Below are 15,103 nucleotides of genomic sequence, written 5' to 3' on the forward strand. Positions count from 1 at the left end.
ATTAACTCTCTTCTCTGCTAGCTCTCTCAATTTTATCCATTAAACCGTTAACGTCGATAATCCTAGTATGCTTATCAGTTATTAATAAAATATAGATTATTGGGATGCAGCCGCTGCGCACTTTTGGACACACCTGTTACACTGCGATATATCAAATATATATGTATGTATGTATGTATGCGTTACGTAGGTTTCCATGTATGTGTGTGTGTGTGTCTGTGTCATGATGTTTCTAACGTGTCTCTGAACCGTGACTCGAAGATGTCCGAAGACGTGTGTTCACGTGTGTTTCGTGTATGAGGGTGTTTGGCAATCGCGTGGATATACATACGTGCCTTTTTTGTTTAATTATTTATTACTTCTAAATAACCTCTGTAGGCTAAGCTTCCTCTACTGCGTGGCTCGAACCAGACCCCGAATTTCCTTGGTCCGAACAGTTTTCTTTTTTTTTTCTTTTTTTCTTTTTTTTTTTTGTTTCAATGGATGCTTTGTCTTTTTTCTTTTTTCCTTCTTTGTTTCACGTTGGAACTTTCGATTGAAATTTTGACCACCTTGGGTCTCCTTCTTGCATAAACGGAGATTATGAATGTGTTTAGATCATGGTTCGTGTCGATTCTTTTGCAGTTTCGATGGTGAAGATTCATTGAGTTGATATTTGAATTTTTCTTTTGCTTTTTCTAAAAGGAATAAAAAATCAAATTTCGTAATGCTTTTAGATTTTGTTTGCTTTATCGTGCAATCAAAATTTCGTAGAATATACTTGCAATCACAATTTAATATAGTACACTGTATAATATAGTATACTGTAATATTATAATACATATTATAGTATACTGTTAATACAGCATCATACAGTATCATAATAGCATACTAGAATAATATAATGATTTAAAAAATCCAATACATTCACATGCGAAATTTTTGTAATGCTTCTAGATTTGCTTTATCGTGCAATTAAAATTTCGTAGAATATATCGTAGAATATATATAATCTCAATTTAGTACACTAGTATCATAGTGTGTCAGTACAATATACTAGTGTCAAAATAGCATACTAGAGTAGTATAACGATTTAAAAAATCCAACGGAACAGCCAAGTTTAGTAAATTTACTCGAATCTTCACCTCCAAAACCACCGTTTGAACTTTCCACAGAAACCAAAATTCTTTAAAGATTTAGAAAAGTAGAAGGAGAGCGGATGGTGTTTAGTTAGCCGGGATCTCTTCAACCATTACGCAAACCGCATGAAAACTTTCGTCCCGATCGAAATGCCTCCGAGATATTGGAGATCTCTTCGTCATATTTGGTCTCTTTCTTTTTTTTTTGTTTCTATATCTCACTCACTCTCTCTCTCTCTCTCTCTTTCTCACTCTCTCTCTCTCTCTCTCTCTGCTTCTTTTCGCTTTTCTATTCATATAAAAATACATACGTCGTTCTATATGAGGAAGTCGCGGGCGAACGCGCGTCGAATAATCTGTATACACAATAGATTCGAAAACGACTCAACTAGAAATTTTTCCGCAAACGAGCGATCTGCTTTAACCACTCCTCCCACTATCATTATCATTATTAACCATTGATAATATTTTGAACTTGGTCTGAAGAAATTTCGGAGCCTGAATATCTGCGACACCATGTAGCGAGTGCTGGCTATCCCAACCCTCACCTCGGCCCCCCTCAACCCAGCTAGTGATTATAATCCGTGTCTGAACCCTCTACAGGGTGCGTTTGTTCCGCGAAAAAAAAAAAAAAAAAAAAAAATATATATATATATATATATAATTTTCGATCATTCTCGCCTGAAGCGCAGAGAATGATTGAGAAAATCGAACACCGTTCTAGGAATTTCGGAGAGAAAAATATCTTCAAAATTTGAATATCTGAAAATTTTGGAGAACGAAAAAAAAAAAAAAGAAAAAAAAAACAAACGGAAAATTCCCGTCAATTTCCCTCCTCCTGGAAAATCTCTAGAAATGGTCTAAATATTTCTAAATTGCTTCTAGGTTATTTCTACTCGTTTCTAGAAATTTTGGAGAAGATATAATTGCGGAGATCGGCCCCCCTCCCCCACCCCAAAAAAAAGTAAGGAAGAAGTAATGGAATCGACGTGAAAACGAGTTTGTGCTATGGCGTACGGTCCACCCTGTAGACACCCACAGAATTCACAACCATCTCTTAAAGCTTCTACTGCTGTCCCCTAAAACGGAAATCGAGCTTTCCTTTCTCCTCCGATCGTGATCGGGGAGATCAGGCGGAAAAACGGCTACGTAAAATCACTGCCATCGCGTATTCTCGACGTCCGGAAGAATCAATGGAACGAGTTTGAACGCCGACACAGTCGCTGCATTCACCCGGAACAAGCTGAAGCATCTGGAAACACGCAAGAAATCTGAATGGAGGGAGAAAGCAAAACTTCATTTCAGCTCGTCCAGCGTGAACCAAGCGTGCGTTCGTGTACATCGTGTGTGTGTGTGTGTGTGTGTGTGTGTGTGTGTGTGTGTGTATTTTCCGTGTAACGTATTGTGTGTTCGTGTGTACGCGTTTGAACGGGAATGTGTCCGGAAATTCCTGGAGAACGCCAGTAAAATGAACGCAGAATGCAACACGCCAGCGACGAAGCGTATTTTTTTTTTTTTTTACATGTTTTTCTCTCTCTCTCTCTTTTTTTTGGAAAATTGCTCCGTCGCTACAGCGACCCGTTTGCTCAGGCTTTTCAGGTACGCTTTACAGACATTGTGCCGGAAATACTATTGTGCGTCAGGCCCTCGATCGATCACTTTTTCTATTTTTTTTTTTTCTGTTTGCGCGCGGAAACATCCGGAGGACCGGAGACAAGTTTGTGCGCTCGCGACTGGACCAGCCGCGAGTCGATTGAAAGAGCCTGTTTTCTCTCGTTTCGCATTGTCACATGGGTTTAGCTACCCTGGACTTTTGATCGTTCGAAGGGAACGGTGAACGCATGCTGAAGAGCGAAGCTGACGTTCGAGCAGACACTGAATCGTTGAACAATTTCTTTCAGAGCGGGGAAATTATTCTGCTATTCTTACAGATTAACGAACATCGAATTTCTTTCATCTGCGAACGAAGTGAAGTGACTAATTTTCTGAAAGAGAAAAAAAGAAAAAGAAAAAAAAAGAAAAAAGGAAAGACGTTAGTTAAAAACATTTGCAGAAATTCCATTTCGTTCGAGCGTGGTCCGATTTCTTTAGTACACTAAATATTAAAATTTCTCCGTTAAAAACAAAAAAAAAAAAAAAATCTTGGCAATTTAAAACTAAGAGTCACATCGCACATTCGTAATCCGAAACACACTGAACTACACCTAAAACTAATCAAATTATCAACCGAAATAAAAGAGATACCGCCGTGGAAACTAAAATCTCAATCGAGATAAAAATTGTACTGTCAATGGTTTCCATAACTCACCGGTCATCTTAGTAATGTACCAAGCGCTAGAGAGAACAATCGACGTTCTGCTGAACGTCAGCTCCGTGTTGAATACCGGAACCAAGCCCGTTCCAAGGAAGCCAACGACCAGATGAAACTAGAAAGTAAACGCCAAAACCGAAAACCCTAACGAAAAGAAACCTAAGACGCCTAACGTGTATTCGTGTACAGGCGGTGTGTGATCGACGCGTAACGAGTCCAGACGCGTCCTGGATAGGATCTATAAATGCAGTCGTCGGATTAAACAATGTAAATACGTCAGAGATTCGAAAGACAGATCATAATAGATGCAAAGACTGGCCCCTTCGCTCATGCCGGCTATTCGCTACGTCTCTAACACGATTTTTGGTCGAGTTCTCGCTTTCCTCTCCACGAACCTTCTCATCCAACACGCCTTCCATTCCTACAATCATCCAGTTCAAATCTCACTGGAGAGATTGCTCTCTCGCTGGAGAGCTCTCCCCTCCCCGTTTACAAAGGCGTGGGATGGACGTTCGATCGCGAGGAACGATCAGCTGGCTCGTCGAGAGATCCATCCCCTTAGAGTCAACGGCTAGCCTACTTTGGCACAAACAACACTCTGCCCGGGCCGGCACTCGCTTTGTAATATATATTTTTTTGTAGTTTTTCTCTTTTTTTTTTTTTTTCCTTTTTCTCATCATGCTTCGTCCGCCACACTCACTCCAGCCGCTTGTTATTTTCTTTCCTTTTTCTCTGGATCAGTCACACGCGCGGAACAGGCTCTCCCGCTCGCTCTCATCAGCCAGTCGTGTCTCATACACACGCGCATACACACACACACACACAACACAAACACACACATACACACTCTCTGTTTCTCTCTCTCTCTCTCTCACTACCTCTTTTTACGATTGATATACGTATATTAATAAGATTTAATTGACTCCAACAGAACGTCGGTTAGACAAAAATCGACGGGGCCCGGGGGCGCGTTGCGACGCCCCTGCGTGGCTATGATGGCGACCAGTGCGGCCAGTGACGGCGCAACTAGTCGAACTCGCCCTGGCCCGAACCTTTTATCACGATTCTACGATACTACTGATAATCTTCGCTTCTTGACACGAGGATTCGATCTCGCGAACGATAATATATCGCGCGCCACTCTTTCCTTCCGTGTACAGTGTACAATCGCGCGTGTGTGTGTGTGTGTTGGTGTGTGTGTGTGAGAGAGTGTATAGCAAATTCGTGGCAAATCAGGACTCATCGTTCTTTCTCCCCTATCGAGCCTCTCTCCTCGTGATATCTCTACGATATTTATTTGTTACGCTCTGCGGACTATAGGCTACTTAGGTGTATACCATGTATAGCGTTCCCGTGTTCGTGTACACGTGTGTACGAGTGTATATATCTCTTATAATCTTATTATCTTACATGACACCAACGCATCATTAACGACACGACACAACACAGACCAGCCCTCATTGTCTCTGGTCAGATCGGTTCGTTCTACGTCGCCTGCGGGCGCGTTTCTCATCCAAGAAGAAAAAAAAAAAAAAAAANTTTTCGTTTTTATACATATATATTTATTTTTGTTTTCCATTAAACGGAGTGAAAGAATTCGCGGTTCGTCGCGCGACGGAACCGCCCCCTGTTCCGGGGCGATCCCGGAACCAGCGAAAATATAGCAGCTCGCGAAACTCGCGTGCGCGTGCCTCTTCTAATTAGCGATATGTTCAACGGTCCTTTTACATCCTACCCATCGTCGAATTGATACCCAACGACGCGGCGTGTTGTTGGTTTTCTCTCTCTTTTTTTTTTTTTCTTTTTTTGTTTTCTCCTCGGCCTTACTTAGTTACGATTAATAATCTACGCAATCCTAAGCACCTATCAGCTAAGAAAAACCTGCGTCTGAATGTCTCTGCGTTAAGTATGTCCTCTTGTTTTACGTGTCACCTGTGTGTATGCGTATACGTGTCCATATTTGTTTATGTGTGTATGATTAATACTTATTATGTATATATATAATATATATATATATATATACATAAGTATATATATATATATTATATATATATATCGTCGAACATACAAATTATAAAAATACCACCTGCAACGACAGTGCGCCGCTCCGCCACGTGGAGACAGTCTCGTCGCAAGTCAGCCCGCTCTCTCCCTGGATACTTTGAATACTGAATACTTCTTTTCTTTTTTTTTTTTTTTTTTCTTTCTTTTAGAAAAATTAGAACGAAAACAAGAGGGAATTGGTGGGTAGTGTGGTGGTGTCTGGGCCACGAGGACGGCGACACGTGGCGGAGGAGACATCGAGAAAAAAATCGTCCCCTGTCCCCTAAATCGATCCGGCAATAAATCGACTCGCGCGTGCTCGTTTGGATCGGCGTGCGGGGCAGAGGGCGCGAGTGTAGCACCTCGCGAAAGCTGCAAAGGGTCCCGTGACAATTAGCCTTAAAACGACTAATCTGGCTTGGTACGCGTGCTACTTTCAAAGTCGATCCCTCTCATCCTCGCTCCTTTTCTTCTCTTTTGTTTCTTTTGTTTCTCTTCTCGGATCATTTTTTTTTTTTTTGTAGTGTTTTGTTTCAGCGCGTTCGAGACAGATTTCTCGCGACGGTTAAAAAGTAGATGTGATATAATATTTATATAAATATAAATATATATATATATATATATATATATATATATTTATATATATATTTATATATATATATATATATATATGTACTGAGCGCGATTTTTTCCCCCCATTCTCCTCTGTCAACCCACACGGAGTGCGGCTGTTCGACGGGGACCTGTTACGCGCGAGAGCGCGCCCTTGTAAAATATATATATATATATGTGTGTGTGTGTGTATGTGTGTAGAATATACCTTAATGCTCGAAAAAATTATTCTTAACTCTGTACAAGAACCCGGCGGGGTCTCTCTCTCTTTTTTTTTTCCTTTCTCCGAACCCCTTCGTTTCTTCTTTTTTTTGTTTTTTTTGTTTTTTGTTTTTTTTTTTGTTTTTCTTTTGTTAAAAACTTAGTCTCTCCCTCCTCTCTTCGCGAATAACGTACTCCTGTCACGCAAAAAGCACACACTCCTGGCCTCTCTCTTTTTCTTCTCTCTTACGTTGCAACAGATCGATTTCTGACTTTCTCTTTTCTCTCTAGCCCCGCGGAAAGCCAACTTAATATTTTCCACGGCCCTCCCTTTCGCTGTTGTCGCAGCCCTAATCCTTTTTTGTCATTCTTGTGTATCTGTCTCTTTGCGTGTGTGTGTGTCTGTGTGTGTGTGTGTGTAATAAAATCGTGTCTGCTGGTTGGGGGGAAAATGCTCTTGAAAAGACGGCCTGTCCGAGAAAAATAGAAACGGGGACCGCGCACGATCGTCGTCGTCGGACTCGTGCGCGTTTTTTCTCGGTGGTTGTTATCCGGCTTCGCTACGGAGGAACGCTTCGTTTCCTTCAGCTGAGATCCAGAGGGATGGCCAGCCAATGCGTCGCGGCAATAGAGACCAGCGACTGACCGCACCCTCGTCCGCGAGGAACGTCGTCGTCGGTCACTTGTTATCGTCATCAGTCGTACACTGAGCCGGGTATCCAAAAGGGGACTAGGGCGTAGGGCTGGTACCACTGCCGGTTGCTTGGTTGTGACTCTTGTTAGATGTTGCTCTTGGAGAATGACACTCTCAAGTGGTTGGACTCGCTCAGCTGGTAGTTGTGCATTTTCTGAAAAAGAGAAGAGCGGGGAACATTTCTCGGTTAGTACGTGGTCGCTAGATCTTTGGCAAATTTTGGTAAGATTAATTGAACAATTTAGGCGAAGAATGACGATTGAGAAACTGCATTCAGCGTGATAATTGGACTTTTAAATGACAAAAAAAAAAAGAGCAGGTAATAATAATAATAATAATAAATGATGTCCTTTATTTATGAAGCAGTATGCATCTTTGCATTTTCACGCATTTTTTTCATTTCTAAATCCCCCACAAATTCTCATTGTCTATTAGCAACATACAATATGTAATGTTCTTAATACTCGGCATAATAGCATTGTTTAACAAAAGCATTAACAACGTTATTTTATTTAACGATAAATAACTGTTCGGCTGGGATGAAATACGGGCGCGAATGAAATATGGAGAACGACGAACAATTATTATTTTATAACCAGTTGTAAAACCTTGTAATTTCGCGGGAACGTGGCACGGATTTGTTATTTATAATTTCGCTCAATTGCATCGGAGGTAAATAACGCGTGGGCGTCAGTGGCTAAACTAATTACGCCACTGATGAATTTTCACCTGGTAAATAATAAACGCGTTATACATTCACGAGCAAGGCAAAACAAAACGAGAATTGCACAAGTATATTCGAGCGGACTATCAAATTAATCAACTTCCGAAATTCTGAATTTCAGCTGTTAATTCAGATGATTCTCTCTCTTTCGGCAGATTCGAAATTCGAAATTTGTAAAGATTCTGCAAAATTTGTAAAAGTTGTTGGACGTCTCAAAATTTAATGTCACCGGTAATTAAAAATTTAAAAAATATATAAAATATATAAAGACAATATAATATTAAAAAAAAAAAGACACCAAATCACAACAGTTATTATTGTTAATTAATTCCAGAATTCTAGGCGCCAAATTTTAGAATTTCAAACGATCGAAGAAAATTTTAGTCGAGAAAGAGACGAGCTTAAAGAGAAAGAAGAAAGAAATACTTACGATCAAAGCAGCTACGGCATCATCCATGCTAGGCATCTGTATGAGCGCCATTTTTCTGTCCTTTGGGAAGAACTTGAATGCCTTCACGGTGAAACCATTTTTAGTGAACGCATCCCTGATCTCCTCTTCGGTCACGGTTGTCCTGAAACACGCCAAAATCGTTTCAATATTTATAACAATGATTAACTGATCGATTAATTTCAAAATATTAGAAATACCAAGGAGTTTGTTTAATTTCGAGAAACTGACGAGAATGTTACGCGTGAATTAGAGAGATAGAAATTTAACGTTATACTTACGGGATATTAGATAAATGCAGAGTGGAGCTCGGTGGATAAATATTTTGATAGTTCTTAGAGCCTGGTTTCTTGAATCGATGAAGGGGACTATTGGTGTAATCTTTCGTCAATCCAGCGTCTGGTTGGCCCTCCTTTGGTAGCTGAACTGTCTGATGTTTGCTCAGCATTACCTTGATCTGCTTGCCAAACACTCGCAATTTGTCCATATGCGTCAGTGCTGAGATTTCAGAGAAATCGTTGACAAATCGTTTACAAAATTCTCCATTCATTACTATTTTAATTCATAAACATTTTTATTTCAAATTCCAGAGCGCAATGTACATCTCTAGTTTTGATATTAACGCAATATTTATATTATAAATATTTTCGTTATGAAATCCATTCTTATTGCATAGGCACTGCAAATCTTTACTTTATCGAAGTTCCAATAGTTCCAAAAAAAAAAAAAACCTAACAAAATTACCTAAATGCGCCTGATGTGGTTCGGCCATTTGAATGAGTGCCGAGTCCTTCTTGTTGTAGAGAATCTTCACACGCTGAACATCCCCGTAAACGCCTACATGCACAACAGGCAACACATTTTAGTCAGCCCGATCTCGTTGACAAATCACGCGCGTCTAATCATTATCGAGCCGAAGACGGAATAGGACAATAATATAATAATAATAATCGGTAATAATAATCGATCGAGAACGGGGTACGATCGGACTAAGATCTGGGACATGCAAAACAGGCAATCGGTTCAGCCGGATCGATTTTATTTTGGAAAGCCAAAACCAAAAATTCCTGAGCCGAGGTTAATTCTTCTCCGAGTGTCTCGTTCGACAAATTTTCGCGGGAAATTCCCTAAATTTTGTAGGAATCTCGAAACAGCACGAAGGCTTGATAAAAAAATGTTCCAAGGACACTAGGAAAATTTCACAACAATTTTACATACGTATTGTAGAAATTTTCAAGGAACGTTCTACAGGGATTAAACTGAGAGGCTCGAGCTATCTTCTACGAAAATAAGATTTGAAATGGGACTCGATTATTTCCATAGAGATAACGTTCGTTTTTCTCGATAATGAAATCCTTTCGGGCACCGCTGAATTTAAAAATCGTCTGAAATAATGCACGGCTGAACCGTTTTGCCTGCGAGAAGTGAGCTCCTATGGAGATATTACGATAAAATAAGCGAAAGCTTATGTAATATTAAAAAAGGTGTCTGGAATTGATATTAATAAAATATTAATGAAACAATTTTCAGAAGAGATGCTTGGAGATAGAGAACGTGAAAAAAACGTGATGTCGCTGATGAGAATCGAACGATGATCGATGGGGGGTGATCGTGGGGGTCGAGGGGGGTGGGGGGGGGGTTGTGAAAATATCGATGAATGAGAATTGCGAATAAGAACAGTTATAGCGAATAAATAAAACAATAAAATAATAAATCATAGAATTGAAGATCGGTGAGAGACGAATATAAAATAAATAAAATAAAATACCAAGAGATTCACAGAGGTGAGTAAAATAATAATAATAATAACTCAAAAAAAAAGAAAAATTAAAAAAAAACAATAAAGGGGAGAAAGAATAAAATAAAAATCATAAGTACACGTGACGGAGGAGAGTGATACGATGATTTAAAATCTTCCACAAAAATATTCTTTTTCAAAAAGTTCGAAAAAATAAAAAAATGTCAAAAGATTAATTAATCAAATAATCGTATGACGAACGATCGATGATCATAAGATAATATACATATATATATATATATATATATATATATATATATATATATATATTCTCTGCTGGTATTTCCGTATGTAGTAAATGTAGAAGAAAATTTTTCTTTTTCTTTTACTTTTTTTGAAAAGTAAACAAACGAATAAGCGAAGTTTTTGTTCGAGGTTTTTCTTTTTACTTTTTTTCACTCTCCAAAAATGCTCACAGTTACTACTGATCCATGTAAAAACACGTTTAAGGAATGTCACTGGAATGTATGTGTGCCTGTGTGCACAGTGTGATCGTGTGCTGCGTGTATGTGTTCCGCGAGTGTAAATATAATAATTAATAATGTAATATAATTAATAATATAAATGTGGAGACGTACCAAACAGGGTAAAGAGAGCGTCAGGCGTGACCATCTACACAGAGAACAGACAGAGTCCAGTCAGTAGTCAGCGAGTATAATAGGATTCAAATGTATAGTGTTGGCACGCGCACAAGTTTCGCCGGCGATATCGCGTGTACACTGGCCATTTTTGGACCTTAGAGATCTTCCAGACCATTTACTAACTCAATGGAATGTATGCTTCACCTGTGTCACTCTGATAAATTTTCAATTCAGCGAATGTACAAACTTTGGAATATTAAAAATAAATATACCTGACAAAATTGGAGAAGTTCTATTATTTTCAATGTTTCTTCTCTCTTTTTCTTTTTCTTTTTTTTTTGCAATTTTCTGATTGTAGTCTGACGAAATTGAGGAACGTTTTTTATTATTATAGAAAGTTCCCTAAATTGCAATCTCCATTGGATTTCGACTTTTATTGGAATGGATCGTTGTCTAATTGGAATCTATATTGAATTTGGATTGTCACGAAAGTAGATTGTCGTCAAATTCGAATTTTATCGAATTTAGTTGTTACTGAAAATTGGCATCTATTGAATTCGACTACTATTAAATCTTTATTCTACCGGATTAAATTTCCACTTTATTGAATTGTTTTTTTGACTATTGCAGAAGCGAATGTTTCGAACTTCAATAATCATCGAAAAGTTGATTTAAACAAATGGAAGGTAAATTTTTTTTCTCGAAAAAATGTAAGAATCACAGTGAGCACAGTTTGTATAAAAAAAAAAAAAAAAAAGAGCAGATACAAAACAAAAGTCAGCAAAAGGGCTGGAATTTCTTTTTACAACCGATTTTTCTTGCGGTCGCGATAGAGAGAAGAAGGACAGGAGAGAACAGAGACAGAAAGAGAGAGAGAAAGAGAGAGAGAGAGAGAGAAGGAGAGAGACTCAGAGAAGCAAAGAAACAACGGGATCTTCTTGTCAATATGAATCCCTTGCGGTTCTTGTCGTTTCACGATATAGCAAGAAATATAGAGATCGCAAGGGGTTAAAAAGGAAAAGAAAAAGAAACATTTAAAGGAAGAATATCGTAACAATACGTATATATAGATGCGTCACACTGTTTGTCGCAAAGGTCACGCAATTAAGGAAATAATTAATTGCAAGGAAAATTTCAATTTAACTCAAATTTAAAAAAAAAAACAAAACAACACTTTCGATTCGCGTAACCTTTGGAACAAGAGTGTAATACACATGCAATCACCCACAAAAATTTTTGTACGTACACCTTGTAAAAAAGGCTACTGTCGTTGGAACAAAATGTTAAGAAATTTCAAATAACTAAAGTTTATGCCTTCTTACAAAATGTACGAAACATTGTGCGCGGGTGACTGTACTTTATAAGAGAGGGGGACAGAGACAGTAAGGGGAGGAAAGAAAGGAAAGACTTTTGATCGCCAGAAGAAAAAAAACACTCGGTTTGGAAGCTTGTGCGCGCGGCGCAACGATAGTAGTACACATAGTTATAGTACAGTAGTGACAATAGTTGCAGCTGCGAAGTGTGACGTTGACATACAGTTTCTTTGTGAGGCGCCTTCTATTTCGTGGATTAATTAGTATTTAGCACTAGTATTTGCACTAGTATTTGTACTAGTATTTGTAGATACTAACAGGAAATACTTAGTAGATAGTATGTAGTAGTTACTAGCAAATACTAGTGAGAATATGCAAGAATACTAGTAGATACTATATTATTGTGAATTGCAATGTTATGAATTTTTTATTCTTTCGTATTAGAGAGTCTGAGAGAAAACAGCGAGTAGTATGAAACTGATGCAGCGTTGATACAGCAGAATTTTTTTTTTACAGAAAGTAAAAAGTTCATCGAAAGAGCAATGATTCTGGATGTTGAAGAAATTACGGCGAAGCTGAATTTCGGGATTTTCAATGTGTTCGGAGAATTCTAATTCTAAATCCTAAATACAAGTAGGCGATCTGAAGTTTCCACGTATTTTCTTATGAATTTTTCAAACACATTTCTTGAAAATCTTCGTCGAGAAATAAAAGACGCCTCGCCGGAAGTAACGTCGGTTAACAACGCTACGAATTACTTGGAAGAGGGGATGATGACGTTCGGAACGATTTCTATATATGTGTTTCGAAAATATGAGGGGTAATGGGTGTAAGAGGGTAAGATAAGAAGGGACTGTGACGTAAAGAGGGCACACACGCATCGAGATCTCGATTTATTTTACTTGTCGAACTAAATACTCTCGTTAAAAGCTGAAACAAACAAAGAAAAAAAAAAAAGAAAAATTATTAAAAGACTTTTAAAAAATTCTCTTTTATACAGTGGATTATATTTGAAGACGTACTGAGAGACGTTCGACAAGGAAAATTCGAGTCGAGGGATGGAGAAACTGCTAGAGTTGCCTACGTAGCACTACGTTAATAATTATATCGCTGTATTTAAGTGAATTTTTAATGGATACGTACGTACCTAAGCCAGTTTCAGTGTACATAGGCAGACGCTGAGAGAAACGAAGTACATATATAAAAAGAAAATATCTTTCTCTTCAATTAAAAGTTATTTTAAGTCATTTAAAGATCAAGAACTTAGAAATTGAAATGTTGTAAAACTTCGTTTCTACGTTTATCATTAAACGTTTGATTAAAAAGCGAAATACATTTGGATTTTATTGAAGAAAATGCGTCTCAGTGATTGCAGAATTAACGCATCTAGGAATTATTCTGCCAATTGCAATTCGTACGTGGGGAAATCCATTGGTCCATTTCTCTCAGCGTTAACTGAAAATTATCCTAATCGAAAGCGTACAGTACGTCGATCACAATTTGCGTACTTAATTAATGTTGATTTTCCTCAACGCGTGATAACGTTCTGCACGCTTTAACAGGTGTTTCCTCGACAAGGCGCGGAGAAAAATTCTGTTTCATCGATTTGACAAAAAACATCCTGCCCCCTCCCTTCCAAAACAAAAAAAAAAGTCAAAGGCAAAAGCAGAGATTCGACGGAATTTATTTTCCACAAATTGAAAATTTTAATAAACATTGCACTCTCAAAGTACTGTATGTACCTTGATCGAAATAACATTCAATCTACACAAATAAAAAAAAAAAAAATAGAAGTAAAATGTCACGCAGTAACGATGTTTTCTACAAATACAAATAAATCAAATACTGCACGTTCATAAAAATTGATTAAAAAAATTTCGAAGAACAAACCCTAGCCCTTTCTAATTCCCACGTCTAGCTTCAATTTGTCTTCGCGCCTGCTCTCGGATCTCCATGTCCTCGACAACGTCACGCGAACGAATTCGATCAACCGCCGATCGTGGATCACTTACCTCTTCGTTGAGATTACTGACGAGCAACACAGCGGACGTTTGCGCGTTAGTAGGAACGCGTACACCAAGGCCAGCAGCACCAAGAGGGAACCCACCCAAGCCAGCTAATCCGCCGGCAGGTGGGACCCCATTGTACGGGCCCGCTAAAGGCGAGGGTAGACCGTGCATGGCCGCAAAGGGCGTGGGCAGCACACCCGGTGCCCCTGCAATGGACTCTACTTCAGGAAATTTACAAGCTATAGTTAGCACCGTTTCTCTAATTGGAACGTTAGTGGCGGGGCATGCTGTGGACCGATGATAGTGGGGCTCGAAACGAGAGAATCGACTTGGGTGGGGGAAGTCAAGGCCACGTGAAATAACATCGAACGGAACTGTAGTGACAAATAGGAGAGATACAAGCACTGTGGTTTCTTTCAACCAAACTGGTTTCTTTCATTTTATTTCACTGTTAGGTCCTCTCTGTGATTTAATAAATTAATTACAGTCGTCCGTTATTATTAGTTTATAGTTTAAAAATTCAGCGAATTCAAACATTGCAAATTAACGTTAAGAGAAGTGCTCTGAATATAATAAAAGAGTATTTATAGCGGCGGGAATTAGTTTCAAGTGGGCGATACAAGGGTACCAAAATTTGTTTGCTGAGTAAACCCTGTAAATTAGTATCCCCCTTTCGTCGTGAACAATGGGGCATTGTATCGAAAGGATACAAAGCATCTTGCTTTAATTAATTGACTTCCATTTTGATACCGGCAGGCAAATGACAATGACAATTTAGGTTAGATTTGCATAATTTTAATTTGTATTCCGTACGTCATAAACGCGAAATATATATGGGACACGAAACAAAATTAAACATCCTGAAATGTGTGCGCCCTGCATACGAAAATTATAAACATTAATATTCTCGATGTAAAAAACGATATTTAAATATCGAAGTTTGCCAATTTTATGAAATTTTGATTTCCAAGTCGATTCTTCCGTCAAACGTGATTTCTTTTTTTTTTTTTTTTTTTTTCTTTTATGTATTTGTAGGGATGTGCAGGAAATCCTTCGATCCTTTAAGCTTCCAATGTTTAAAAATTATTCTTAAATCGAAGAATTGCCTGTTCTTCTTCTTAAACAATAAAATATAATTTAAAAAAAGAACTGGATCAGGAGATGAAACTATAATTAATAACTATATTAATAATTTTTGAAACATTCTCAGTTCAAAGTCAGATTCAACAAAAATGAATTGTTACATTACTT

General features: G+C 38.3%; 1 protein-coding gene across 1 annotated transcript in view; it reads right to left on the reverse strand.

The window, feature by feature from the left end:
- Positions 1-4,968: 4,968 nt before the first annotated feature.
- LOC122534461 (polypyrimidine tract-binding protein 1) overlaps positions 4,969-15,103 on the reverse strand; it is a 65,186-nt gene continuing 55,051 nt past the window's right edge. The window contains exons 7-12 of the mRNA XM_043665100.1: positions 13,856-14,070; positions 10,528-10,561; positions 8,896-8,988; positions 8,433-8,649; positions 8,134-8,275; positions 4,969-7,133 (exon numbers count right to left, since the gene is read on the reverse strand). Of these exons, the coding sequence (XP_043521035.1) occupies positions 7,065-7,133; positions 8,134-8,275; positions 8,433-8,649; positions 8,896-8,988; positions 10,528-10,561; positions 13,856-14,070 (770 nt within the window). The 3' untranslated portion in view covers positions 4,969-7,064. The remainder of the gene's footprint in view (positions 7,134-8,133; positions 8,276-8,432; positions 8,650-8,895; positions 8,989-10,527; positions 10,562-13,855; positions 14,071-15,103) is intronic.

This window comes from Frieseomelitta varia, unplaced genomic scaffold (assembly GCF_011392965.1).
Source record: "Frieseomelitta varia isolate USP_RPSP 00005682 unplaced genomic scaffold, Fvar_1.2 scaffold_6, whole genome shotgun sequence".
Lineage (NCBI taxonomy): Eukaryota > Metazoa > Arthropoda > Insecta > Hymenoptera > Apidae > Frieseomelitta > Frieseomelitta varia.